At 42.0% G+C, this 26,511-nt stretch overlaps 1 protein-coding gene across 3 annotated transcripts; it reads left to right on the top strand.

The window, feature by feature from the left end:
- Positions 1-4,228: 4,228 nt before the first annotated feature.
- Positions 4,229-19,805, top strand: ano11 (anoctamin 11). 3 transcript variants are annotated; one of them, XM_028994036.1, is made up of 23 exons: positions 4,457-4,588; positions 4,980-5,103; positions 5,846-6,018; positions 6,104-6,211; positions 9,461-9,597; positions 9,692-9,749; positions 9,886-9,996; positions 10,075-10,240; positions 11,264-11,354; positions 12,476-12,572; positions 12,651-12,794; positions 13,618-13,755; positions 13,843-13,941; positions 14,038-14,140; positions 14,273-14,384; positions 15,160-15,214; positions 15,321-15,418; positions 16,814-16,950; positions 17,041-17,246; positions 17,331-17,473; positions 17,864-17,954; positions 18,129-18,287; positions 19,372-19,805. In XM_028994036.1, the coding sequence occupies exons 1-23, from the start codon at positions 4,457-4,459 to the stop codon at positions 19,393-19,395; spliced, it is 2,706 nt and encodes a 901-aa protein (XP_028849869.1). In that variant the 3' UTR covers positions 19,396-19,805. The 3 variants fall into 3 exon arrangements, with proteins under 3 accessions (XP_028849867.1, XP_028849869.1, XP_028849870.1); XM_028994037.1 differs by having other exon boundaries at positions 18,129-18,260; XM_028994034.1 differs by having other exon boundaries at positions 4,229-4,588; positions 18,129-19,805.
- The last annotated feature ends 6,706 nt before the right edge of the window (positions 19,806-26,511 follow it).

Here is a 26,511-nt window from a genome sequence, read left to right on the forward strand (position 1 = left end):
GACAGAACTAGTAGCCTAGTGGGTAACACACTCGCCTATGAACCAGAAGACCCAGGTTCAAATCCCGCTTACTACCATTGTGTCCCTGAGCAAGACACTTAACCCTAAGTTACTCTGGATAAGGGCGTCTGATAAATGCTGTAAATTCAGAACTAAAAATACATTTGTGCTCATTTATACATCCAATTTCGTTTGCAAGCCATCTGAGCTGTCGCTCTCTGAACGGGGAAGCCGAATGCACTTCCATAGCACTCTTTGGTCATTCTGCTCATTCTTGCACACATTTCTGACTGACTGCTGATACAAGAAATTAATTCAAGTGCCCCGGCCCACTGAATACTACAGCATTCATCTGTAACGCTCTTGTTCAGTTTCAGGAATGTTTGGGATTCAAAACGCATATACAGGCTACTTTACTTACTTACCACCACATGCTTGCACACATTTCATGTGGAAGTTTTAAAAGCAGGCACCTCTGTCTGACGGGGCAGGCGCAATTTGCATTTCATGATGATGTTATTGCCTTGTTTGTGTTTAACACAAATAAATGTCTGCAGGGGACTCAAAATTTAAAGACAGGTAAGAGTGACATTTCTCTAAACCTCCCCACCACCACCACCTCAGGGGGACAAAGGAGGCATGGAAGAATTGCGGAAGAAAGATTGGATATGTGGCATAGCTAATAAAAACAAAAGATGACTTACTCTGTGCTTGAAGTGATGGGGTCAACAACATTTTGGGAAGATTTCATTACAAGTAGCAGAATAATGTCAATAATTCAAGGATGCCATTTCAATGGTTGTTGTGTTGCATTTTACCCAGATACAATATTGCTATTCTTTTTTTATTGGCTAGGACCAAGAGGAGAGGTGCTTCTGGGCCGTGGTCTGTGCAGCAGCATATTAGCCTACAACAAAAGAGCAGGAAGGGCGCGCACAAACACCTGCACAGTTTTCTTTCAGTTCAGACGGATTTTGTCTGTCTCAGTCTATCTAACTGTTACTTACTGTCTATATCTCAGTTCAATGTATTTTATTGCCATGACTGTTTTACAGCCTTATAGCTCCAAATGCTCCTTCCTGTCCCATGAATCTTATTTACATTTTTTTTGCTAATTGCTGGAAAAAAGCAGGATTGCTGTATACTGTAAACAGGAGAACTTGGAAGTACATTTAGAGTAAGGCAAAAAATCTGATCCCACTTGTCCCACTTAAAAAGATGAGAGGGGTCTGTATTTTTCCTCATAGGTACGCTTCAAATGTGAGAAACAGAATGTAAAAAATCCATGAAATATACATGATGATTTTCAAAGAATTCATTTGTATAATGGTGCAAATTAGTATTTATTGCCTACAAACAACAGACCTGTTACTTCTTCTTTAAGAAGCTCTTCTGTCCTTCACTCCTTACCTGTATTAATGGCACCTGTTTAAACTCTCAAAACTCTACCTCCACCAGGGCCAGGACCAGTGAGCCAATTAAGTACACCAGACACAAGGTTGTACAAGGGGGAACTGGCCAATGACCTGAAGAGAGCTGGGACCACAGTAACAAAGGTCCTTACTAACTAATAGTAACACACTACATTGTCAATGATTAAATCCTGCAGCACTCGAAAGGTCCCCCTGCTGAAGCCAGCACATGTCCAGGCCCGTCTAAAGTTTGCCAGAGACCATCTAGATGATTCAGAGGTGGATTAGGAGAATGTCATGTGGTCAGATGAGACCACAATAGAACTCGTATTTGGAGGTGGGTGAATGCTGAGTTGCATCCCAAGAACACCAGACTCACTGTGAAGCAGGGGGTGGAAACATTATGTTTTGGGGCTGTTTTTCTGCCCCACAGATGACTTTTTCTGCCCCACAGATGACTTTTCACAGAGGACTGATCTGTGAAAGTGAAAGTGAAGTGATTGTCACATGTAATACACAGCAGCACAGCACACAGTGCACACAGTGAAATTTGTCCTCTGCATTTAACCCATCACCCTTAGTGAGCAGTGGGCAGCCATGACAGGCGCCCGGGGAGCAGTGTGTGGGGACGGTGCTTTGCTCAGTGGCACCTCAGTGGTACCTTGGCAGATCGGGATTCGAACCAGCAACCTTCTGATTACAGGGCCGCTTCCTTAACCACTCGGCCACCACTGCCCCGACTGTATGAAGGAAAGAATGAATAAGGCCATGTTTCATGAAATTTTGGCCCAAAACCTAAAGTGAAGTGATTGTCATTGTGATACACAGCACAGCACATGGTGCACACAGCGAAATGTGTCCTCTGCATTTAACCCATCACCCTTAGTGAGCAGTGGGCAGCCATGACAGGCACCCGGGGAGCAGTGTGTGGGGACGGTGCTTTGCTCAGTGGCACCTCAATTGCACCTTGGCGGATTGGGATTCGAATCGGCAACCTTTTGATTATGGGGCTGCTTCCTAAACCGCTAGACCACCATTGCCCCTCCATCGGTGAGAGCTGGAGTGGAGTTCTGGAGTGGCCTAGCCAGTCTTCAGACCTCGATCCAATAGAGACTCTGTGTCCAGCGACAGCCCCAAAACATCACAGCTCTTGAGAATATCTGCATGGAATGATGGGTTAAAATACCAGCTACAGTATGTGCAAACTTGTGAAGACCTACAGGAAATGTTTGACATCTGTCATTGCCAACCAAGGTGTTGAGATTAACTTTTGCTATTGATCAAATACTTGTTTTCTGCACCATTATACAAATAAATTATTAAAAATCATACAATTTGATTTCCTGGATTGATTTCACAGTTGAAGAGATTTGGCTACCAATTTTTTTTTCCTCCACAGTATATATTTAGACACTCGTCATTCGGCATTAGATGCCTTGACAGGTGAAGTGAATAACATTGATTATCTGGTTACAGTGGTGCACTTAAAGGGTGGTATACATTAGGCATAAGTTGGTACTTTGGAATTAGGATAAAAGGATGAGTTTGAAGTTCTGAAAGATGCTAGATGCTTGGTCTAGAACAGTTCTAAAAGAACAGATTTTGTGGGATGCTTGTAGTATGCAGAGGTTAGTACCTACCAAAAAGTGGCCCAAAGAAGGAACTAGAGAGACGTTCTGTGCAAGGCCAATTGATGCATGTGGGGAAAGATGGTTGGCCAGATCGGTTGTCCTTTATGTCATTAATGCTTGCTGGACATGATAGAAAGTCACCAGAACAGTCAATGCAGCACAGCTTCCCCTTAATGCCCCCTGTCCATCCTGTCCAGATATCTCCAAAGTCCATTTCTTGAAGGGTCAGAGCTGCGGATTTCCAGCCATGCCTCGCAGTCTTATGTTTTATCTTAATACTCTCCCTCCCCCTCTCTTTTTTTTCTCTCTCACTGAAATGACTGCAGCAGCAATGCAGGCATGATGCCCAAGGCCCACTGAAGCGAGGCACAGCAATAATAGAGTATATGGAGACAAAGATGCAGCCAATGAGATGGCAGGATGATAAAGTGGAAATAGTGTGCTGATAATAGCCTCTGGCTGGCAAGAAGGCACAGATCTGGAACACTGGAAAGTTTGCAGTGTTGGCAGAATTGGAAAATGGATGAGAAAATCACCCACGTGGCTTCAAATGGGAGTTCCTGGACATGCAGTAATTTATATTTGTTTGCTTTCAATGTAAATATGTGTGTGTGTGTGTTACTATGAAGTGTTTTCCACTGTAACCTGTGACCTTCTAACCTCACTGCTCCTTTTCTTTTTCTTTTTTTAATGGCCATTTTTATTGATGGAAAGGTTTAATTTAATGGAAATGTTGTAAGATATCTTGAATGTTTCGATTTGAACATTCTTAGAGAAGATGATTGGTGTAAGAAGTGAAAAACCACACCACATTTGCACAATTTTTACAATTTGACAGCTTTATAGCTTTTTTGAGTTTTTTACTAGATTAAATAGTATTCAATATGAGTCTTCACTGACATGTTACCTGTGAACCATTTATTATCACAGGAGGGACGTTTTTTTTTACAGTAATAATAGCATAGACCTATAAAGCAGGAAGGGCAACATGGGAAATCATTATAGGGACTAACTGTTAATGGTTGAATCATTTCAGGGGGTTAATTTGGGGGTGGTTTAACACTATAGACATTAATTAAGGCAAGCTCCCTCCCTCCCTCCCTCCCTCTCTTCCTCTGTCTCTCCACTCTACCACAGTTCCCCTCCTCCCTTCTTTCACAGCCCACCTCTCTGGTGCGCAGGGGAATGAGAGTGTAGGCAGAACTCACTGCAGACCCCCCCCCTCCTTGTGCTGAAACCAACACGAGGCTTCCTCTCCTCATGATCAGCCTGATGGGAAGCGCCGTTATCCACTGGTCTCATTAAAAACCCACTTCCCGGCTTTATTGAGCTGCCCTGCACATTAGCTGGAGCGTGCAAGGCAAGAGTGTGTCTGGTGAGAGAGATCACCGGGCTTGCGCCTTGGCTCGGATCATGCCGAAGAGGAAAAAGAGCACGGAGCAGATGGACCGCGAGGTTCTGCTTAATCTGGACAGCAGTGCCGAGCCTCAGAACAATGACAGCTATGGCAGCCTGCAGAATGGAGGCTTCATCCCTCCCAGATACGTGAGTCCCAGCTTCTGCATCATTTCAGTCCCAGATCAGAAGGTTCTTCTTTCGTTAACAGGAGCAGCCCATGAAAAAGGGGACTTGACAGGCTTCAGTAACGCATCACTAGTTATCTGCATTTCCCCGCTGTTGGTGTCCTCAGCGATGGCTGTGAAACTGGGCTATTCAAAGCAACGCCGCTGTGTGCGGTTGACGTGTACCAGTGTCTCGCATTTCACTCCCAGAGCTCATTTGTGGCGCTTGTCTTCATCGCTGAGTGCTCCGACTGTTTCCTGGCATGTCCTGCTCAGCGTTTTGAGTTCAGCAGGTTTAACCGTGGGAATGTGGGCTTCACATGATTGAAACTGTCACAGCACATTTTACAGTTAAACCACAAATGTGTTTTCAGCTCACTGCCGCAGCTGATGATGATGATGACAATGACCCTATCTACACCCACAACTACAGTGTCCCCTCAGCACCACCAGCCCAGCCAAAGGGCAACCTCTTCAGAGATGGCAAAACCAAAATAGGTGACGGCAAAATTTTGTTCCATAGTATTTCGATCTGGTCCATAGTATTTTGTTCCGGTCTGGTACAGGGCCTTGTGTCGATCAGCCATGAAATTTTGCCAGATGACATGTGAAGTGAATAACATTGATTATCCTTTTAAAATGGCACTTGGTAGTGAGTTGCAGCCATCAAAATTTGCTGCTTTGGAAGCAGAAAAATGGGCAAGCTTCACGGTGTGAGCAATTTTGACAAGGACCGCATTTTTATTTCTAGGCAGCATCTCCAAAACTGCAGCACTTGTGGGATTTTCCCAAGTAAACCGGTGAACCAGCTGCAAGATCATGGGGGGCCGTGACTCAGTGATGCATGTTGAGAGTGCAAGCTGGCCCATGTTGTCTGATCCAATAGAGCAGTTGCTGCTTCCTATAGAAAGGTGTCAGAACACACAAATCATTACAGCTTGTGGTGTGTGGAGCTGCCTGGCCTCTGAGTGATGTGTTGAAAGAGCAAATCCGATCCATGGAGGCACCACCATGCCTCAACTGGTTTTTACCAGTTGATGGCAGTCTTGGTTTTAAATCGGTAATGATGGGCAAAGGGAATTTTCTCTTTTCAATAAAATTTTGGGGTTCTTGTTGTGTGCTGATTGATCAGCCTGCTTTACCTATTATGCATTTATAACCAATGATGACTGTAAAATTTTAGCTTATTAAATAAATGCAGTGTTTGAAGAGACTTATTTTGCATGCATCCATGTGCAAGACTTTGTCCTTGTGTGGGAGGTGAAGACATCTCGGAAGCGACGTAGTCGAGGGATGTCCGGGAGTGAGGTGGAGACAGGTCAGAGCAGGTCGGAGAAGAAGAGGGCATACCAGGCATCTTTGAGGGAGAAGTTCATCCACAACCTGGAGAGCGCAGGGCTGCAAATGGAGAAGGTGAATTATGCAGCAGCTCTGCAGTGGTGTCCACCGGAACGCACCCAGCATTCACCCTGTGAGCTCTGTGTCTTTTTGTCTGCAGGAGGAAGCAGCCAGTGCCAAGAAGACCATCCACTACCTGAAGCTCAGCGCCCCATGGGATATGATGGTGTACTACGCAGAGGAGCTATGTCTCCGAGCACCGCTGCAGGTCGAATGGGTTTTACATTTACACTCTTATCCAAACACTCTTAACCAGAGTGACTTACAGTGGTTTAAATATCCATCATTGAAAACCCTTGTTTGGGTCACCATTACCCGATCTGTAGATACAATTTGCTCAGAACAAAACAACAAAAAATATTGAATATAAAGAGTTTCCAAAAGAGCTCTTTCAGTCCAAACAGGAAAATGATCAGTTTGTGTTTGAAAACACTAGTGGAAGTTAATTCCACCGCCTAGGAGCCAAGACAGAGAAGAGTCTAGATGAATGCTTTCCTAGTACCTTGAGAGATGGTGGAACCAGTCGAGCAGTGCTGGAGGTTCGGTGAGATCGAGGTGCACGGTGAGAAGTGATGAGAGATCTGAGGTAGGAGGGGTGCTGACCCTTCCTTGGCTTTATAGGCAAGCATCAGTATTTGGAATCTGATGCGGGCAGCAATAGGAAACCAGTGGAGGGAATGTAGCAGTGGAGTGGTGTGGGAAAAATTGGGAGTCATGTTGCAGCATTCTGGTCAAGTTGTGCTAAGAGGAAGAGCAGCCAGAAGTGAGTTACAATAGTCCAGTTTGGAGAAATGGACAAATCCTTCTAATGTTGTAGAGAAGAAAGGGTTGGGTGTCATCTGCATAGCAGTTATGTTGTTATAGGATAACCCATGGGAAGAAATGACCTCACCAAGAGATTTGATGTAAAGAGTGAACAGAAGAGGGCCAAGTACTGAAACAGTCAAGAGCTTTTTAGATGCAGATGTCCCCTGGACAGGAAAGTCTTGTGGTTGACTATGTGAAAAGCTACTGATATGTCCAGAAATTTTGATGATGATGACAATTTTTCTGATCTGGCAGCATGTAATTTCTCTGTCATGGCCAGAAGAGCAGTCTCTGGGGAGTAAGCAGTTTTGAAAGCAGATTGATTTGGTTCCTGAAGGTTGTTCTTGGTAAGGTAGATAGAGAGCTGATTATAGATCAGATATAGTTCAAGGATTTTTGAGAGAAAAGGTAGGAGATAGACTGGTCTACAATTGCAGATATCAGAGGGATTGCCAGTTGATTTCTTAGGAATTGGGATGATTCTGTTGGAACATGACCAGATGTTATGGGAGGTAGGGAGGAGGTTATGAGAGACAGATTGAAGCATTTTAGAAGGAATTGGATCAAGTGAACAGGTGGTTGGGTTGTATGAAGTGATGAATTGTAGGATCTCATCTGATGAAGAGAAGTGATCCAATGAGGAGGATAGGGAATCTTGGGTGTTAACTACAGGTGGATCTGTGGTAAATGACTGTCAATTGTTTCTCTTCTCAAAGTCCTCTGTGATTATTGAGGATTGAGCTGGAGGAGCTGGTGGTTTGAGTAGAGAGGAAACGATGCTATGTAATTTGTCCTTGCATGAGTCCAATTAATTTTTGTAAAAGGTTGTTTTTGCAAAAGATACTTTAAATTGAAAATATGTTGAAAAGTCTGAGTTTAATTTCCTGCATTTCCCTTCTGCTGCTCGCAGCACCCTACAATTGCTACATATTGAAATATAGAGCCAAGGAGTAGGAGGGGATTTAGAGGATATCCTCTTGGATTTAGAGGATAGAGGACAGAGGAGGTAAATTGATGAAGAGAGTGATGAAATAAGAGTCTGACTGTGGCTGACTCAAGCGGTAGGGAGGAGAAGCAGTCAGGATTGGGAAGAACTGAGATGGCATGCAAAGGAACTAATGGTGATGTTTGTTCGTTTTTGGTGGAGAGGGCAAGGATATACAGAAGGAGAGGGAGAAGTGGTCAGAGTCATGAAGTGGTTGATGATGGATGACTGAAGACTAGGTCAAAGATAGTTCCCTTTTTGTGAGTTGAAGACCAGTTATTGCTAGTCAGATTGAAGGAGAAGAGGAGAGTAAGAAGACAGGAGGATTGGAGCATGTCCTGTGGAAGAGTGTCTAGTTTGTCTAGTAGTCCAGGGGAACAGTAGTCAACAATGATCTGTAGATTGACTGCAGAAGAAATAGTAAAAGATTGGTACTCAAAAGAGGAAATGCAGAGGTGTAGAAGCAACAATGGTGTGAAGCACCCTAGCTCTGGATAGCACGAGACCTACAGGCCAAGGCCCGCCTCTCAATTCTCAATTTAAACATAATAAACCAGTCAGCTAAGTTGAAGCTAATAGCTATTTTAGAAACCAATCCTACCTTAGCAGCAGAAAACAATCCCAATATAAAGCACACTCTAGTGCTACACCAAGGTTACACCAGCCCTGTTCTGCTGGGATTGAGTGGCGCTGAGTCTGAGAGTTGGGGGAGAATGCACTCATGTGTGATGATGACTGACTGCAATAATTCATTTATAACATGACTGTACAAATAAGCACAAGCCCACCTCACTGCTTCCATCTGTGTTTCTGTGCCAGTTCTGCGGTTCTTCCTGGAATAACATCAGTCAGGGTAGGGTGACAGGATGAGCTGCAGCAGTGGGATTGTCAAATGGAACAAGTTGTGTAACAAATAAATGGAGAAAGAAACCTGCTGGAAGCTGAGTTTAAGTCACACAAGAATCACATATAAATCAATTTGTAGTAATAGTTTTCTAAATATATATATTTAAAATTTCTTTAAAAACTACTACTAACAATTACACAATAATCTGTGATTAATCACAATTAATAGCAGCATTTATTAGTATTTTTTAGAAGACAAAACAACATCTTGGTTTTGATGAGTGGTGAGTCTGGCACAAAAGGGAATGCTAATAGAAATGCACCTCAGAAATTAAAATATGGTTGTTGTAAAGTTTGCTAGATGATGTCACCCTAGAGGAAGACAAAGTACTCTTATTGCTGGACCATTGCTGGAACAGTGACTATGATTTTCTTTAAAATCAATCACATTGCAAGCGTTAATAGAATCATGAAACACGGGACATGATGGTATCCTGTCTAATGTGTCAATAGATGGTACTAACATGAGTCTACTTTGAGGTTGAGAGCTGAATTGCACCATAAATTGGGAACACATCATCAGTAGTGTACTGTTGACTCACGGGGTGTTTTAGCCTTTCAACATTAGACTCACTCATCAATGGTGGCCAGCTACAGGGTGAATATTAATCCATTGATATTGACAGAACAAATGTAAAGCGTTATTAACTTAATCATTTGAAATGTACCAAGTCATGGTAGATATTTTGGGGTTTTTGACATGAGGTTTGTACTATTACTCTAACAAATATCTCTGCTACATCCCCATCTCTCTTTCAGGCTCAGCCAAATCCAGACTTTAACACCTCGGCTCGGGTCCTGCAGAAGCTCCATGTGCCAAATGTGATGTCCCAATCTGTTCCCAACAGGCCGGTGGACTACTACACATGTGCCTTTCGCAAATCCAAAATGGAAAAGTGAGCCTATGTAGCGCTACATTCCCAAGCAACGTGTGTGTGTTTGTGTGCTTTCATCAACCAGTTTTTTTCTTGTTCCCTGTGGTCTGTTCAGGTTCTTGGGCTCAGAGAACCATGATACATACTTCACCAACACACAGAGACACAGAGTGGTGAGAAAGAAAATACATCCTTACCACTTTCTGGTGATGTATATGTGTGATTCAGAATGTCATTCTGCTGCTTATTGTGTCTTTGTGTGCTGTTGTTTGCTGTGACTGATATTGTGCATATATGTGTGTGTTGCAGGTGTATGAGATCCTGGCTCGAACTGTGTATGGCAAACGCAAGCGTGCAGAGGTGGGCGTGGCTCGGCTTCTCAGTGAAGGGGTGTTCACCGCTGCATACCCGCTCCATGAGGTTAAAAACCACACCCTCTAATGCTGCAATTAGAAATGCCTTCTGTCCCAGCAACTAACCTATGACCCTTTTTCTCAGGGTCCGTTTGAGGCCGCAGACCACGAGGTTTCTCCAGAGGTTCTGAACCCGAGGCAGGTGTTGTTTCAGTACTGGGCTCGCTGGACTAAATGGTACAAGTATCAGCCTCTGGACCACATCAGAGAGTATTTCGGAGAGAAAATCGCCATCTACTTTGCTTGGCTTGGTGAGAAAATGTGTGTAAATGTGTGTCTGTGTTAGTACTTGGGAACACTGATCAGTATATATTATTCATGTCACCAGTTCTTGGTGTAGTAAAATGACCTTTACCAAAGTAACAAAGTAATAAAACACAGCTTTTTCTTAATGGGTTGAGCATGTATAGAAATCAATGCATTCTAAATTGTTCCTGGAAAGTGCTGACATCAAACGGACATGTCACTCTCACCTGGAGTATCTGCTTCCATAAGGTTTTCTGTGCTCAGTTAGACCAAGAAGATTTTTAATCACCTATTGATAAATGTGGCAGGTTCTAAACAGTGTGGTTTAGAATGAAAATTTTCTTGCAGGCAGTACTGAAACACTGATCAGAGAGGAGAGATCAAAAATAAAATGTCCTTTTGGTTATGTCAGAATAGAAACTTAATTTTTCTTAATTAATCTTCCAACATTCCAAGGACTTTCATTAATTAAGTTAGAACCATATAAAAGAATGGTTGATAAAAATGGATGCATTTAATATAATAAAAATGATTAACTACTAAAACTGATTAACTTCACAATATTTTAGTAACTTTATTAACAGAGTTTAGTTTTTGACATCTGTTTAGGACATATGATAAACCAACTGGCCACTTGGTTCATGTGTGAGTGTGATGTGAGGGCAGTAAATCACTTCCAGATTAATATCTGAAAAATTCATTGGAACAGTTTGTTTCTGAACCATTTCTAACCTCTGGTACAGATAAATGAGCCATTTTGTATTTTATTATAATCTCTGAAATTGAAAAAAAATGCAACTATAATTATATTATGTAATATGTAAGAGTTATTATGTATGTAATATAATTAATGATGTAAAATATTGCAAATTTGTGAAATTATATCCCAAATTGCTTTTTTATTCTACTCATCATCTTGCAGGGATATGTTGCCTATTTGTTCTGGAAAAGTGACAGCATGATTAAATTATTGACTTTTAAAGATCAGACAGAGCTGGTTGTTCAGCTGATACTTTGTTCTCCTGCAGGTTTCTACACAACATGGCTGGTCCCTGCTGCTTTGGTTGGGACATTCGTCTTTATATCAGGAATCATCTCTATGGGGTCCAACACCCCTGCGTAAGTTCATCTGAACACAAAGTCTCTCAATTCATCCACTGATGTCTATCTGTGGTTTTTCCAATAAAGTACAAAAATACGGCGTTCATCTGTTCTTATTGTTTCTCACCATTGCATGGGAAAAAAACGTATCCCAGTTAATGTTGCCAATGCTTCTCAAGCTGTTTCCATAGCAACTACAGCCCAAAACCTGTAAACCGAAGGTCCTATATTTGATGGACTGGGGGTGGTAACAGTAAATTCACTGCACCTCAGGAGCAGCAAGAGAACAAACTGTGAGGACAGAGAAATTAAGGGAAAATAATGAAGGGTGAAAAAAAAATATCTGGCTTTCCAGTGCCCTGAAACATAATTCCTTTGCCGTTCTTCTGAACATTAGCACTATTGATCTTTACATAAATGAGCACATTAGCCCCAGTTATCCGGCACTTATGTCATTTTGACATAGGCTTAGATTGTGTTTAATGTTGGTGTAAGGCATCTAAACCTTGCCTACAACATTGAGGAGCGATCCTATGATCAACTGTGGCCTACACTCACAGCATAAAATGACTCCAGCACTGGTCACAGGCTTTCCCATGTTTTATTGGCAGCAGACAATACTTCCTATAACATTTCAGTTTTCATGTGATAAGCTATAGCCATTTACAAACATGCACTAATCTGAAGTATTGAGCTAAATATTTTGGTTTATTCATGTATACTTTTATCAATATTATTTATCTGGTTTCTGTTTAAGTGTCGCCATGTTTATTAGAAGAGCTATCCTTCAGAGTTTCGTGGTCAGAGTTTTTCTGAATGCAAATTGTCCTCGAAGCATAGGGTCATGCAAAGACATTAAGGGGTTCAGGTACTCGGAAGCAAGGTATCGTTACACAATATTTATTTCTTTTTTAAATCTATCATGCTGGGAGAACCCGATCATGAACAAATTACATTGGAGGACATGGGGGGCAGGGTTGTGTGCCATGGGCCAGATTTATAAATGAAAATATATATATATTATAAATATATAACCATATATAATATATAATGGCAATATGCAATAAGGACACAGAGTAAAAAAGTCAGAGCATGTTTTTTTTAGCTTGCTGGTTTGCTTTCGTATGTTATTTCTGCAGTAAGGAGATCTGCAACAGTGGAGGTCGGTACCTGATGTGCCCCCTCTGTGAAACCTGCAGCCCCTGGAACTTGTCAGATATCTGTCCCATGGCCAAGGTGAGTTCTGAGCCCTCCTTAAATATTTTGGGGCAGTTCTGAAGGACAGATCCAGCTGAGTCTCCTGTCTCTGTTCAGGTGGGGTACCTCTTTGATCACCCTGGGACAGTTTTCTTCAGTGTCTTCATGTCCTTCTGGGCTGTCACCTTCCTGGAGTACTGGAAACGCAAGAATGCCACTCTGGCTCACCACTGGGACTGCATGGACTTCCAAGAAGTGGAGGTTTGGCTTTGCTAAATTTAATTTAAAATATAACTATTGTCAAATTTACCAGTGTACAAGACAGCATACTTTTAGATAATTGATGTGCAAGAGCTGTATTATAAATTTGATATAAATTAAATAGTCATATATTATTACCATTAAAATAAAGCTTGAACCAACTCTAATTTTGTTTCCTAAAATTCCATTAATTTTTACCCAATGACTTTGTTTCAAAGGAACCCATCAGATGTCCAACAATGCAACCAAAACATCTAAAAAACAAAACATTAATTACGAATGCTTAATTCAATTGTTAAATTTATTATTGCTTCTTTAATCATTGTATTGAGACATTTTGCCCACAGGATTCTACTTAAACTTAGTCACAAAAATATTCTAATAGACATTGATTGGAAGATTGAAGTATAAAATGAAGTAGCAATGTCAGTGCAAATATCATCTTGGATTGTGATTTTTTCTGTTCTCACCATAAGGAATTATGAACTAACTCTGAATAAGAACATTGGTGTGCACAAGGCTTGGTGTCCTCACACCTCCAAGGTTGTGAGTTTGAATCCCAGCTTAGATCTTTTGTGTGTGCAGTTTGCATGCTCTCCCCCTATTGGTGTGGGTTTCCTCCTGCCATAGAAAGGCATGAATTGTTTGTATGAGTGTATGAGTGAGTGTATGTGTGAATATGGTGTGTGTTTGTGTGTGTGTGTGTGTGGCCCACCCATGGCCCAGTGCCCCAGGCTGAGCTCCGATATCCGCAACCCTGAGTAGGATTATGTGGTTCTGGATAGTGAGTGACTGTGGTTTTGCTGTGTTGCTGGACCTGCAGGAACGTCCTCGACCAGAGTTCGCAGCTATGGCACCAGCAATGGAACACAACCCAGTGACTGGCGTGAAGGAGCCTTATTTTCCGGAGAAAGCCAGAATCTCCCGTATGCTGACAGGGTCCATGGTCATCGTCATCATGGTAAGGTTCTGAGAAGCTGTTTTGTGTTTAACGCCCATAGGGGGCATGATATTTTAAACAGGAAACTGTCTCTTTCTCTCACCTCAGCTTTGTGTAGTGATGATTTTCCTGGTCACTGTCATCATATACAGAAGTATAGTGAGTGTGATGATGTTTGAGACGGGCAGCTCTGTCTTGAGAACTCAGGTCAGTGAGTAACTGTAGTCAGAGGGTTCTCACTATTTTCAGTATTGTGTGATTGCCGTGTTTCTGTGGCTAATGTATTGTTTTTGGGCTCCTCAGGCTGGGAATATAGCCAATATCTCGAGCAGTATGGTGAACCTCGCTCTTATCCTGCTGATGGGACAGGTCTACACTGCATTAGCAGAGCAGCTGACAAAATGGGGTGAGATTCCCATTCCAATCTCCAGCAAATAAAATAAAAGTTATTAAGACCAATATTAACAGCACAATTTAACACATAAAGATGAGCAGTAGTGTACTGAGGTGCAGCTTATTAAGTCTTTTATTTTAACAGAGATGCACCGGACCCAGACTCAGTATGAAGATGCCTTCACGTTCAAAGTGTTTGTCTTCCAGTTTGTAAATTTCTACTCCTCTCCCTTCTATGTGGCATTTTTCAAGGGAAGGTACTGAAATACATGTGATTTCCTCTGTGCTCCCTCAGTTGTGTATGCATGTAGGTGTGCTGCATACACTTACTGTACTGGCCACTTTATTAAGTACACACTTGCTAACAAGTTAATCAACCAATATCATGCAGCAACTCAATAAAAGTAGTCATTTAGATGTGGTGAAGTCAAATGAAGTTCAAACCAAGTATCAGAACAGTGATAGAATGAGTTATTTGGTGCCAGACAGCCTGATATTTCATAAACTGCTGATCTACTAACATTTCCACCAACAAGAGCATGAACCTGAAGCTACAGTTTTCACAAGCTTACCAAAATGACACAACAGAAGTGAAAGTGAAGTGATTGTTATTGTGAAACACGGTGACACAACAAAATGTGTCCTCTGCTTTTAACCATCACCCTTGGTGAGCAGTGGGCAGTGATCCATCATACCTTCAGCCTGGTGATGGTGTGGAGGATTCTTAGCACACTAAGACCCATTAATATCAATTGAGCATCAGTTAAGACTCACTGCCTACCTGAGTGTTGATGCTGACCATTTCCATTCCTTCATGAATACAGAGTACCCCTCTTCTGGTGGCTATTTCCAGTAGGATAATGGTCCATTAGGATAAACAATCAAGCTCAGATCATGAGTGTATGTGTGTGAGTGTGGGCAGTTAGCCATGTGAGAGAGTTTGCACTGCAGTGTTTGTGTTTAAGTGATCATCAGTTTGGCTGTATGTGGATGAGTGCCCTTGTATGATTGACTTTTGAATTTGTTCTACAGATTTGTGGGATATCCTGGCCACTATGGAACACTTTTTGGCATGAGGAACGAAGATGTGAGCACATTCGAAGTTGCTACTTATCTTAAAACAATCTTAACACTAAGATTGTTGTGGTGATTGTTGTGTTAGATCATTGTGTGTGTGTGTGTGTGTGTTTCAGTGTGGCCCGGGTGGTTGTCTGATTGAACTGGCAGAGCAACTGTTTGTCATCATGGTCGGGAAACAGCTGATCAACAACGTCCAGGAGTTTGTTATCCCGTAAGTTTCATATTTACACACTCGCGGACAGATCTGAAACCGTCTATACACTGAATAGTATCATGGCATGTGATGTAACCATAATTTACTGCAGGCGTGGTATATTGTCCTCTCCTGGCTGTAATGTGATGGCTGTAACTGCTCATTTTTGGTTGCTTGTATCTTGCCAGCAAAGGAGAAAAGGCTGGTGCAATTCTATCAGGAAAAGAGAAGACACAGCATCTTCCTTGTGGGCGTGTGAGAGGGTGATAGACATTGTGTGTGTGTGTGTGTGTGTGTGTGTGCAGGCACGTGCCTTTAATCTGCAGTGTCTATGTATATGCAGTATGTGTCCTGGTAAATAGAATGTATAAAATGCGAATGTGTCAGACAGAGAGATCTATGTGTCTCTGTGTCTGTGCGTAAGTGAGAGAAATCTGTTGTGTCGTGATTTTACTGTCTCATGTGTATAATGTTTCAGTTTTCCTGGCCATTAATCAGAGCTGCAAAAATTCTAATATGTTAAAGAGGATCACTAACTATAATCTAAACTAAACAGTTTTGCCAATGATTAAAGGAGCATATATATAAGACACATACCATTACACTTTTCCCCATTGTACTGTGGCCAGTCAAACATTAATATGGTAACATCTTACATAATGGAATATTGTTGGAGAGAGGAAAAGAAGCCAGAGGAATGATAGAAATGTGCATAAATACATTTACATTTACAGCATTTATCAGACGCCCTTATTCAGAGCGACTTACAATCAGTAGTTACAGGGACAGTCCCCCCCTGGAGACACTCAGGGTTAAGTGTCTTGCTCAGGGACACAATGGTAGTGTCACAACCATCTGGCATGGCAAGGCAGGTGAACAGAGATGACAAGAAAAGATGATGAGTAAGAAGGACGCATTCGCTTGACGTCACAAAACCTGGGTTTAATGGGTGAAGAACAGGACAGGGGAGACATCCGATAACTAGAGAACATGTAACATAACAAAGACCCGACAGTGAACAGAAACGACCGGACTGGAGTAACCCCTTCCGGATTGGATCATAACAGGTTCACAGGCGAGTGTGTTACCCACTAGGCTACTACCAAAAAAATAATAAATTCTAAATTTAATTTTAAATAAATTCTACATAAATTCTAAAGTATACATTTATTAGTTATTAATACTGTCCTGTGCATTTGTGTGTGAGAAATAGCCAGAGTGTGAGTGTAATAAAACATTTTCTGTCCTGCAGTTTCTGGTCTCTGCAATAGGAGATGTGGAGATGAAGAGATGCTAAAAATAAAGAGCTTTTAAGGGTCTTTTGAATAAAACATCATGCAGACAGAGCTTGGGTGATTGGTCATTCTGAAAATGGGTATATCAGTTTAATCACCAGCCCTCTCATCCTTACAGAAAGCTGAAGGCCTGGAAGCAGAAGAAATCCATGGCATCGGTGAAAAAGTCCCAGGAATCCCATGACCCTCGGCGCTGGGAGAAGGACTATGAGCTGATCGAGTGTGAGGGTCTGTTTGAAGAGTATCTGGAGATCGGTGAGTAACTATGCCACTTCCATCCCAGCGTAGTTGTCATCAGTTGTCCTCTGCTTCTGTCGAACCCGTGATAGCACCTCTGTCCTGCAGTCCTGCAGTTCGGCTTCATCACCATCTTCGTGGCGGCGTTCCCTCTCGCCCCGCTCTTCGCCCTGCTCAACAACTGGGCCGAGGTGCGTCTGGACGCGCACAAGTTCGTGTGCGAGTACCGCCGGCCTGTCGCTGAGCGTGCGCAGAACATCGGGGTGTGGTTCATCATCCTCGAAGCCCTGTCACACCTGTCCGTTATAGTCAACGTGAGCTTGTGACGTCTCTCTTTGGTTCTTTTTTTCCTTTATTACCTTCCGGCAGTCAGTAGATGTTCTTGTGTCTCTCTGCAGGCTTTCCTGATTGCTTTCACGTCTGATTTCCTGCCCCGGCTGCTGTATCAGTACAGGTATAATCAGGAGCTTCACGGTTACGTGAACTTCACCCTGGCCTACTCCCCGCCAGGCTACAACCTCACCAGTCACACTGTGTGCAGGTACTACATGATACACAGCAAAGCTATTCAGTAATTGAAGTAATTTTGTATATTTGTTTTCTTTTTTTTTTTATTAACTCACAGTATTGGCTCATATTCTGAGGAAAACTCATCTAACCAGACTAGGCTATGATTATTCTGATCAAGCATCTTGATGGCAGCCAGTCACCCAAGTTCATTATAATAATTAATGGAATGCAAAGTAATGACCTGGATTTTTAAAGTGTGACCTATTTAAGGTCCAGGATAACACATTAGATATACATTAACCTTGGTGTGGTGAATAAGTGGAGTGAATAAGTGGTTACATAACTTTTTTAATCTTGAGCAAAACAGACAGTACACTATACAGTTCTTGCCAGCCACAAATTTTCTGCTCTCTCTTCCTAGATATAAGGCTTTCCGGGATGAAAATGGAAACTACACTCTGGTGTACTGGGAGTTGCTGGCTGTCAGACTCAGCTTCATCATTGCTTTTGAGGTACTTCATGGCCTTCACCCCTGTAAGCCAGTCAGAGTCTGTGCTCTAGACGCATACTCAAATGAGAATCAACCTAAAATCAATAAAATGGAGTCTATCCAGGAATTGTTCGGTATGCAGTGGGAACCCTGCAGTGCCACTGATCAGATGAACTTGACCCCCCTGTATCTCCAGCATGTGGTTTTCTTCGTGCTGCGGGTGATTGACTGGATGGTTCCAGATGTTCCAGAGTCACTGGAGATAAAGGTGAAACGTGAACGCTACCTTGCCAAGCAGGCGCTGGCGGACAACCAGGAGGCTCTGCTGGTGAGTCGTGGTCAGCTTCCAGTCCAGGTCAGTTGCCATGGCGATGTCCATACGTTCAACCCACCACACGCTCACTGCAACCAAGTGTGCCTGGAGCCCCAAGGCTCTGCTCATCTCCTGCAAGCTGTACAGTTGTTCATATCTCATCACCATCCACATCTGCTTAATTTTCACTTCAGAATCACACAGCCATAATATCATGCTATGTCTTGCAGGTAAAAGTCTAAGCAGGTCCAGTTTCATCATATGAAATTTTAAAGAAACATTGACGGCATGGGATCTGATAAAATTTTCTCTAAAATAGTGTAAAGACTCCCAAATGGCTATCGTGGAATCCATTTTAATCAGCTAATTAAGCATTTAGGTTTAATCATTTGATGCACCAGTTGTGGTAATGACACATTAATAAAAGCTAAACTTCATTTGGGTAAGAGCTCAATAATGGGGTGGTAGTAGCCTAGTGGGTTATGAACCAGAAGACTCAGGTTTAAATCCCACTTACCACCATTGTGTCCCTGAGCAAGACACTTAACCCTAAGTTGCTCCAGGGGGACTGTCCCTGTAACTACTACTTCATAAGTCGCTCTGGATAAGGGCGTCTGGTAAATGCCGAAAAAAAAAATCCTTTGCACTGCCCCATTGTGCTGCCTCCATTTGCCTCAAACACATGAACCACATTGACTTAAAGGAAGCTTAAGTTGAGCGTTCATGAGTCCTGGGTCTGCTCACTGCCACTTTTACTTGTTTTGTCATGTGCTTTTAAATCTGCCTACAGCTGCCTTCTTCTATTGCCACTGTTTTGGGACAAGTCCACCATTAGGTGGTAATTTCTAACCCAAAGTCACTTAGTTAACGTGGCATTTGAACGATGCAGTTGATAGGTTGGGGGAAGGGCGGCTCATTATTTTCCGTTGTTGCTGTGTGGTGGCGTGTGTACGTCCCAGTGTTCTGACCATGGCATGGGGTTTTCTTGTGTGTATTTATTTACCCCCAAAAAATCTAACCATGTGATGAGAAGTAAGAACATACAGATATGTTGGGCCGAGAGAAACTTCAGGATGTTAATCCCTAAACATCTTTAATTTAACCTTTTAATTCTGTGGTCTCAAAGCAAGCGACACAGCTGGCAACCTGAGGGACAAGAGGAGGGCGATGAAGGAGCTGATCATGAAACATGCGACTGCGTGTGGTATCTTTCCTCACGTCTGTCCATTTTCTCAGACCGAGCGGTGGCGCCCTCCACTGGTGATGTGAGAGAACCCCCTCCCCCCATCGCGCAGTGTACTTGGTCTGCCTTTATCACGTCTGCTCGTCTGCAGCTCTGTTGCAGAATATATTTGTACAAAATGATGGCTGTTTCTCAATTGTATGCAATTATGTCTACTGTACAACTGCTGCTAAAAATGAATTGTACATGCAAACGTGACAGAACTTATGTCCCTGTGATGCATATAATGTGTATATGTGCAAGCACTTCTGTTTTAGATTATATTTTTGTAAATAAAGCTGCCTTGAATGTTTGAACGATTAAAAGTTTGTCCATGAGATGTTGTGCTGTGACATTTGGCAGAATATCACCATGGCAATGAAACAGAATGAATTATTATAGATCCGCAAGATCGCATGCTCTGTTGAGTTGATTTTTTAAAAAACAAATTAACATAAATACCATTGGACATGGGATAAGGGTAGTAAATCATCTAATCCTGTTCTGTAGCTACAAGCTGTTGTAGAGCAATAGTAAGATGGCATTAAAAAAATATATATCAGGATTAACCATCCCCATTCAGCATTTTTTGATAATTATGAGGTACCGTGCGCTTGCTGATCTGCAGCTCATCAAATGGGTCATTATTATTTATGCAGTTCCAGAGTACAAATTATGTATGTGAAACCTTCCCTGCCACCTTCACAAAGTGGGTCTGTAACCTTCATTTCCAGTATTAGAAGTATGATAGAAGCTGAATAACACATCACTTTCATAAATACCGTTGCTGCTGTGGTCGGGTCATACACATCAGTAAGATTACTTAGGAAATAATTAATTATATTCAGAGTGTAAGTCATTTCCTAATTATAGAGTCTGTTCACTTAGAGCAATGCAGGATCTTGAATTGGACACACTGGTGATCACAACCTGCGTGGGACCTACAGCTACTACTTGCAGCCACGATTCCAAATATTGTTGTTTGTTGTTTGTAAAAGAAATATATATATAAAGTTGGCCAATAATGAAGGCAACATGGTCAAGGGTTTTAGAAAGGAAAGGGAGGTGCCACCCTGACCTATACTTGGACAATTACTCAAGCTCCCTTTATTGTGATACACAGTGGGCAGCCATGACAGGCGCCGGGGAGCAGTGTGTGGGGACGGTTCTTTGCTCAGTGGCACCTCAGTGGCACCTTGGCAGCTCAGGATTCATACCCGCTAGGCCACCACTGCCCCACTGAACTTGGGTGGCCATTAAAATTAACATGAGCATGGACGTTTTTACATGTGTAATGATGGGGTTAAAGGATATTACATCTAGTTAAATGTTCATGTTGTAATGGTTATAGTCCTTCCAGTCCCAACAGCACCGAATGCCATTTATTGTCAGATCTGATTGGATTGATTTAACAGGATTTACCCTTATGACAATTTGATAACTTTGCCACCATTAGCTATTTCAATCAAGAAAAGCTTGTACATACACCACTTTTCCTCACACATATGTATATGCACTTAAAAAGCTGGTGTCTGCAAGCTTTTCTCAAGAGAAGTTTAAATAGTTTTTTGGCTGTGAATGCCCGACCATTATCTTTTGACTTGGCAATGGTTATGAGCTTTGAACCATTCATAATCTGGTATTGTTCACTCAGCCGCAACAGTAGGGCCTTTCTCAGGGACATTCCGAGCCTCCCATACTCTTAAGTTCCTTACCAATTAGCATGACTTGGTGGGCCCTGTTCGGATTTCGGGAAGTTTTTTCTCACTCTACCAGGTCCTCAGGCCTGTGTGAAGGGTCAGAATGTGCACAAGGTTGCAAAGGCTTCAGAGGCCAACAGAATATGTGAAACGATACAAAGGCCTCAAAGGCCTTCAAATATAAAATTGTCATGATCCGGTCCGGCAGGGGTTGACTCCGGATCCGGGGTCCGGACCGGAGTTTCATGTTCGTCTTGTGTAATGTTCCCTGATTGTGTTCACCTGGTGTATATTTATATAATTGTATAAAGCTATCCTGTTCGTGTCTGTTCACCGTCGAGTCATTGTGCGTGTTAATGTTCCCTTGTCTTGTGAAGTCTGTATTAAACCCCTGTCCTGTGATCGTACGAATGCGTCCTCCTTCACCGCCATGTCCAGCCCACCCGTGACAAAAATACAAGGGACAACAAAGGGACATAAGACACTTCAAAGTGTATGGAAATAACGTGGAAATAATTGTTGCAGGTATATTCAAGACAGAGATGAGACAAGACAAGAAAAAGCATGTGTAAAATTTCAAATGTGCAAAAAGAGGTAACTGGAAGTAACTATGTGCCCTAGAGGGCACCTCACACCTATTTCACCTTGTTACTCCCTTGCAGCAGCTTAGCTTAATGTATCCTCTTGTGTATGACTTAAAAGTTACCTACGACAAAATCAGCTCTGAAACTGAACACTGAAGGCCCAATCTTTGTTGCATATGTTGGGTGCTTGCTGGTGTATGTAATCAGGATTTATTAAAATGAAACCAACTCAAACAAGAACAGACTGCTGGCTGGTTATCTGAATCTTAGAGAGGTGAATTTACCAGCCCAGGTATTTCTTTCACCCAGAAGATGTATTTAAAATGGGTGGAGCGCTAAAAGACCCTACGTCCTCATTCTGGAAGATTTAAACTCTCAGTTTTCTTTCATTCTCTGCAGGGTCAAAGGACATTTCTGCTGTAGTGATTTCGAGAGCCATAGCTGCCACAAATCCAAACGTGCCAATCAATCGTCAGCTCTATTACTAGGGAACATGATATTTGTGAATGCTCCCAGTACACTAGGCCATACACAGCGCCTACAAAATATCCTTCTAAAACAATTATTGCCATTCGCTTATGCCAATAGCTTGTGATTTGTGCTGCCTAATGCAGACAGATTGCGCTACAATATTTGCAATTACAAAGCCAACTCAGGGTGAAGATCAGTCAATTTAACTTCCATTTCAAACGAGTTTCTCTCTGAATTACTACTGCTGGGACCTCTGTTGATTTTCTTTTCTTTTACAAACCACCAATCACCGCATGTCTTTCCACCAGATGCAGAGTCAGCAACATTCTGGTTCCCGGGGGCTTCATTTAACCGTTCTCGTTCCAGCACAAGCAGCATAGACAAGTTTAATTGTTTTATTCTGTTTAGATGTTGATGCCAGATAATTATCAAATTAAAAAATGCAATGTATGACTATTTAAATACAAAATTTCAGAATATCTCACAGCCTCACAGCAGTTAGCGACATGGCCTTACACTAGTGTGAGGCCATGTCTGTAGCTGTGTCTGTTGTCTGTAGCTGTGTGTGAGTGGCCTGCAGTGGCCTGGCACCCCACCCTGGACTAAGCACTTATGGAAAGTCAGTGCGTGAGTAACTATTTGAGCAGGTCCTGAGATAAATGACCATTTAAAAGGTTGTCTATTTATGAAGAAAGAGAATGATTTAAAAACAACCAATCTCTGTAGAATTAAAATGTGAAAGCTTTAGTCTGCAGCCATACAGTTACCTGTTTTCTTCAGTTTCCTGGCTTTGAGCTGTGGTCTGCATTGTGACAAACCCAAATCTACCAATGTAATGCCTTGCTAACACCCCAAGCATTAACTTTAGCAAAAAAAAAACCACATTGTGACTAAAATTTGACTAGAAGTTGTACACTATGAGTAATACTCAGAAGCCAGTCGTGTTCTCTGTGTGCATCTATAAAAGCAGTAAATGTAGGAGCAGCTGAAGCTGTGTGGCAGAATTTCATGCCTTGCTGGAGTCTGATTTATTTCGAGATTTGCTGGGTTCCCTGCTGAGGATTCGGCTTTTGTCAGATGATAGGCTGTTTGCCTTTTATAAATGACAGGAAAACATTTTTATAATAAAACCTAAAGGTTTATTTATTTATTTACTTTGACAACCCTGAAGAAATAAAGATGAACAACAGCAGTAGCAGTACAGTAGCTGTAGTATTAACGGGAAAAATATTATCCACTTGGCAGAATGATTTCATATCATCCTTATAAAATGTCAAGAGAGCGCAGCCCCCCAATTTGCTGACAGAGATCTGAACAGTATCATTAAATATTCAGGGCTCCTTTGAGGCACCCATAAAGGTTTAAGCATTAGATACTCACAATAGAAAAGAGTGAGAATGCATTCTGGCAGGCCACGCCTGAATTTGCACATCAAGCCAAAGACTTAAATTATGACGGTGCTTGAAATTTACTCTCCAGGCTCCTGATCTGACAGAAGCCAGATGTGACTAATGGAGGAGTTGTACATTGCTCTCCGCTTGATAAACTTGCTCAATAAAAACATGTGCATGAACTCGCAAAAAGAGTGGAAAATGAGTACTTAATGTGCCATTAAAACAGACCCAAGGGACCCACTGAACTCTGCATCCGCAGTCAACGCGCTGGCAACTGGAAATGCTGACAGGCCTTTCCTGTCTGCGGCACCATGCCAGCCAGCTTCACACTTGCCCTTGTGATCGATCACCGCTGTTGTTGCAGAGTGCTTTGAAAGCATCTCAGATACATGTTGAGAGCCCCCTTCCAGCGCTGATTTAAAAGATTCCATCTATCCGTGCAGCTAAATCCATCTGTTTTAGTTCATAATAAGCATTCAACAGTTCAAGTTGAAGAGCATCGTTGCTTCAACTCAAATGCAGCTTTGGTGCTAAATCAAACTGAAAGAAGAAGGTGTGGCCATTCACTCTTTACCCCGAGTTCTGCTACAATATCTTCCACAAATCACTGAATAACATTATTTTATGAAGCTGTTTGCTTTTTTTTGTAAATTGGCAGGTACCTGGTTTAAAGTATTGCTAACACATGAAAAGGCGGGCTGAACGGATGTCCTCATTACTAACTGATTCTTAGAAAATAGTATTTTCTCATGAATTTTGGCATTAGACTCTGTCAGGTTCACAGGTGAACCACTAGATGGAGCTGTTTATTGCCATTGTGTCTCGATCCCAGTTGGAATTGTTAGTGCAGCCTGTGGTACAAGACATGCCATTCAAAGTGAATCACAAGGAACGTAACTTCGAGTGTGACATTCAGTTGCTTTACTGTGTTGCTGTAGACTGTTCTTCAATATGGAACCCTGACATGATAGCTATACATGGGACAGTCAATCCGTCCTGGTTCCCACACTTGATCTGTTCTCTGACTGGGACAGTCAATCCGTCCTAGTCCCCACACTTGATCTGTTCTCAGCTCTGTTGACTCATGTTGTCCTGGTTCTCAGCAGCACTGATGCCCAATGTGTGTATTTACTTTATATGTATTCTGGTAGCCCAGTGATCATGGGGGGGGATTTTAAAGGCAGAGAACACATTTTGTTTGTACTTCAGCAAACCCTCTATGCCAAGTAGCTGGAAATCAATTTTACAGAGCTGCAGTGTAAGATGGCTGCTACAGACTACTGTAAATGTATTCATGTGAAAAATGGACACTACTGGGTAGGGAAAAAAAATATGAATACTGTATACACTGCATAAAACTGTACATTTATTCTTGCTATTCACGTATGAAAACCACAATAACTTATTACTACCTACCTGCTCTTTTGCAGATAAAATAATACTGATATTATTCGCCTGTTTTCACTAGTCAGGTTTATACATTACAGTTATGTGTCTATTCACTGTGATCTGTGTAGATAATAAACTCGTACTGGATTTGAAAATGCACTTTCTTACAATATTTATTGGGTGCACAGACAATGTATGTTAGAAAACATAAAAAAAGAATTCTGTGGAATATTCCATATCTAAAAAAGATTAACAAGTAGAGTATGAAGCAAACATTTATTAGTATTAAATTAAACTTACAAACACAATCTCACTGTAAACTTATAAGAAACAGATGTTTTGGACAAGTTAAAATGCCATAACATATTTTAAGCCTGCTGGCCCTGTTGCTGTGGTGAGTGTGATTAGTGCTGCAACCACAGGGCATTCACCCCCTGCCATTCCAGACGGCGCTTACAGAAACTTGGGCCAGGCAGCACCCAGCACACAGTCTGAATATAAATTATTGATACAAATGTTACAACACAGAATGGCTGAGAATGTCAATAATAAAGATCCCCAGAAACACAGAGAGGAAGTAGAATGGAGAGAAACAGAGAGAACTTATCAACATCAGAAAAGGTTAGGTTTTCTTGCCTTGCTAAAATGCTCTTAGAATAGCAGATCAATCACATCTCCTCTGGAAATCTCAACAGCTTTCTATGGGGGCAGTGGTGGCCGAGCGGTTAAGGAAGCAGCCCCGTGATCAGAAGGTTGCGATCAAGGTGCCACTGAGGTGCCACTGAGCAAAGCACTGTCCCCACACATTGCTCCCCAGGCGCCTGTCACGGCTGCCAACTGCTCACTCAGGGTGATGGGTTAAATGCAGATGACAAATTTCACTGTGTGCACCGTGCATATTCATGAGAAGAGAGAGAAATGAGAGAGATGCTCTCTTTGTGTATCACATGTGACAATCACTTCACTAAAAAAAATATACAGTACAGGCCAAACGTTTGGACACACATTCTCATTCAATGAGTGGAGTTATGTACTTAACAAAAAAAAAAACCAAGAACATGTTTTGTATTCTAGTGTCTTCAAAATAGCCGCCCTTTGCTCTGATTACTGCTTTGCACACTCTTGGCATTCTCTCGATGAGCTTCAAGAGGTCGTCACCTGAAATGGTTCTCCAACAGTCTTGAAGGAGTTCCCAGAGGTGTTTAGAACTTGTTGGCCCCTTTGCCTTCACTCTGGGGTCCAGCTCACCCCAAACCATCTTGATTGGGTTCAGGTCCGGTGACTGTGGAGGTCAGGTCTTCACTTTTTGTTAAGTACATAACTCCACATGTGTTCATTCATAATTTTGATACCTTCAGAGAGAATCTACCAATGTAAATGGTCATGAAAATAAGGAAAACATATTGTATGAGAAGGTGTGTCCAAACTTTTGGCCTGTACTGTACATAATAAAATCAACTACATGCTACATTAGGGACTACATGTATTTTCTTTGTGTTCACACAT

Source organism: Denticeps clupeoides, chromosome 10, assembly GCF_900700375.1.
Source record: "Denticeps clupeoides chromosome 10, fDenClu1.1, whole genome shotgun sequence".
NCBI classification, from domain to species: Eukaryota; Metazoa; Chordata; class Actinopteri; order Clupeiformes; family Denticipitidae; genus Denticeps; species Denticeps clupeoides.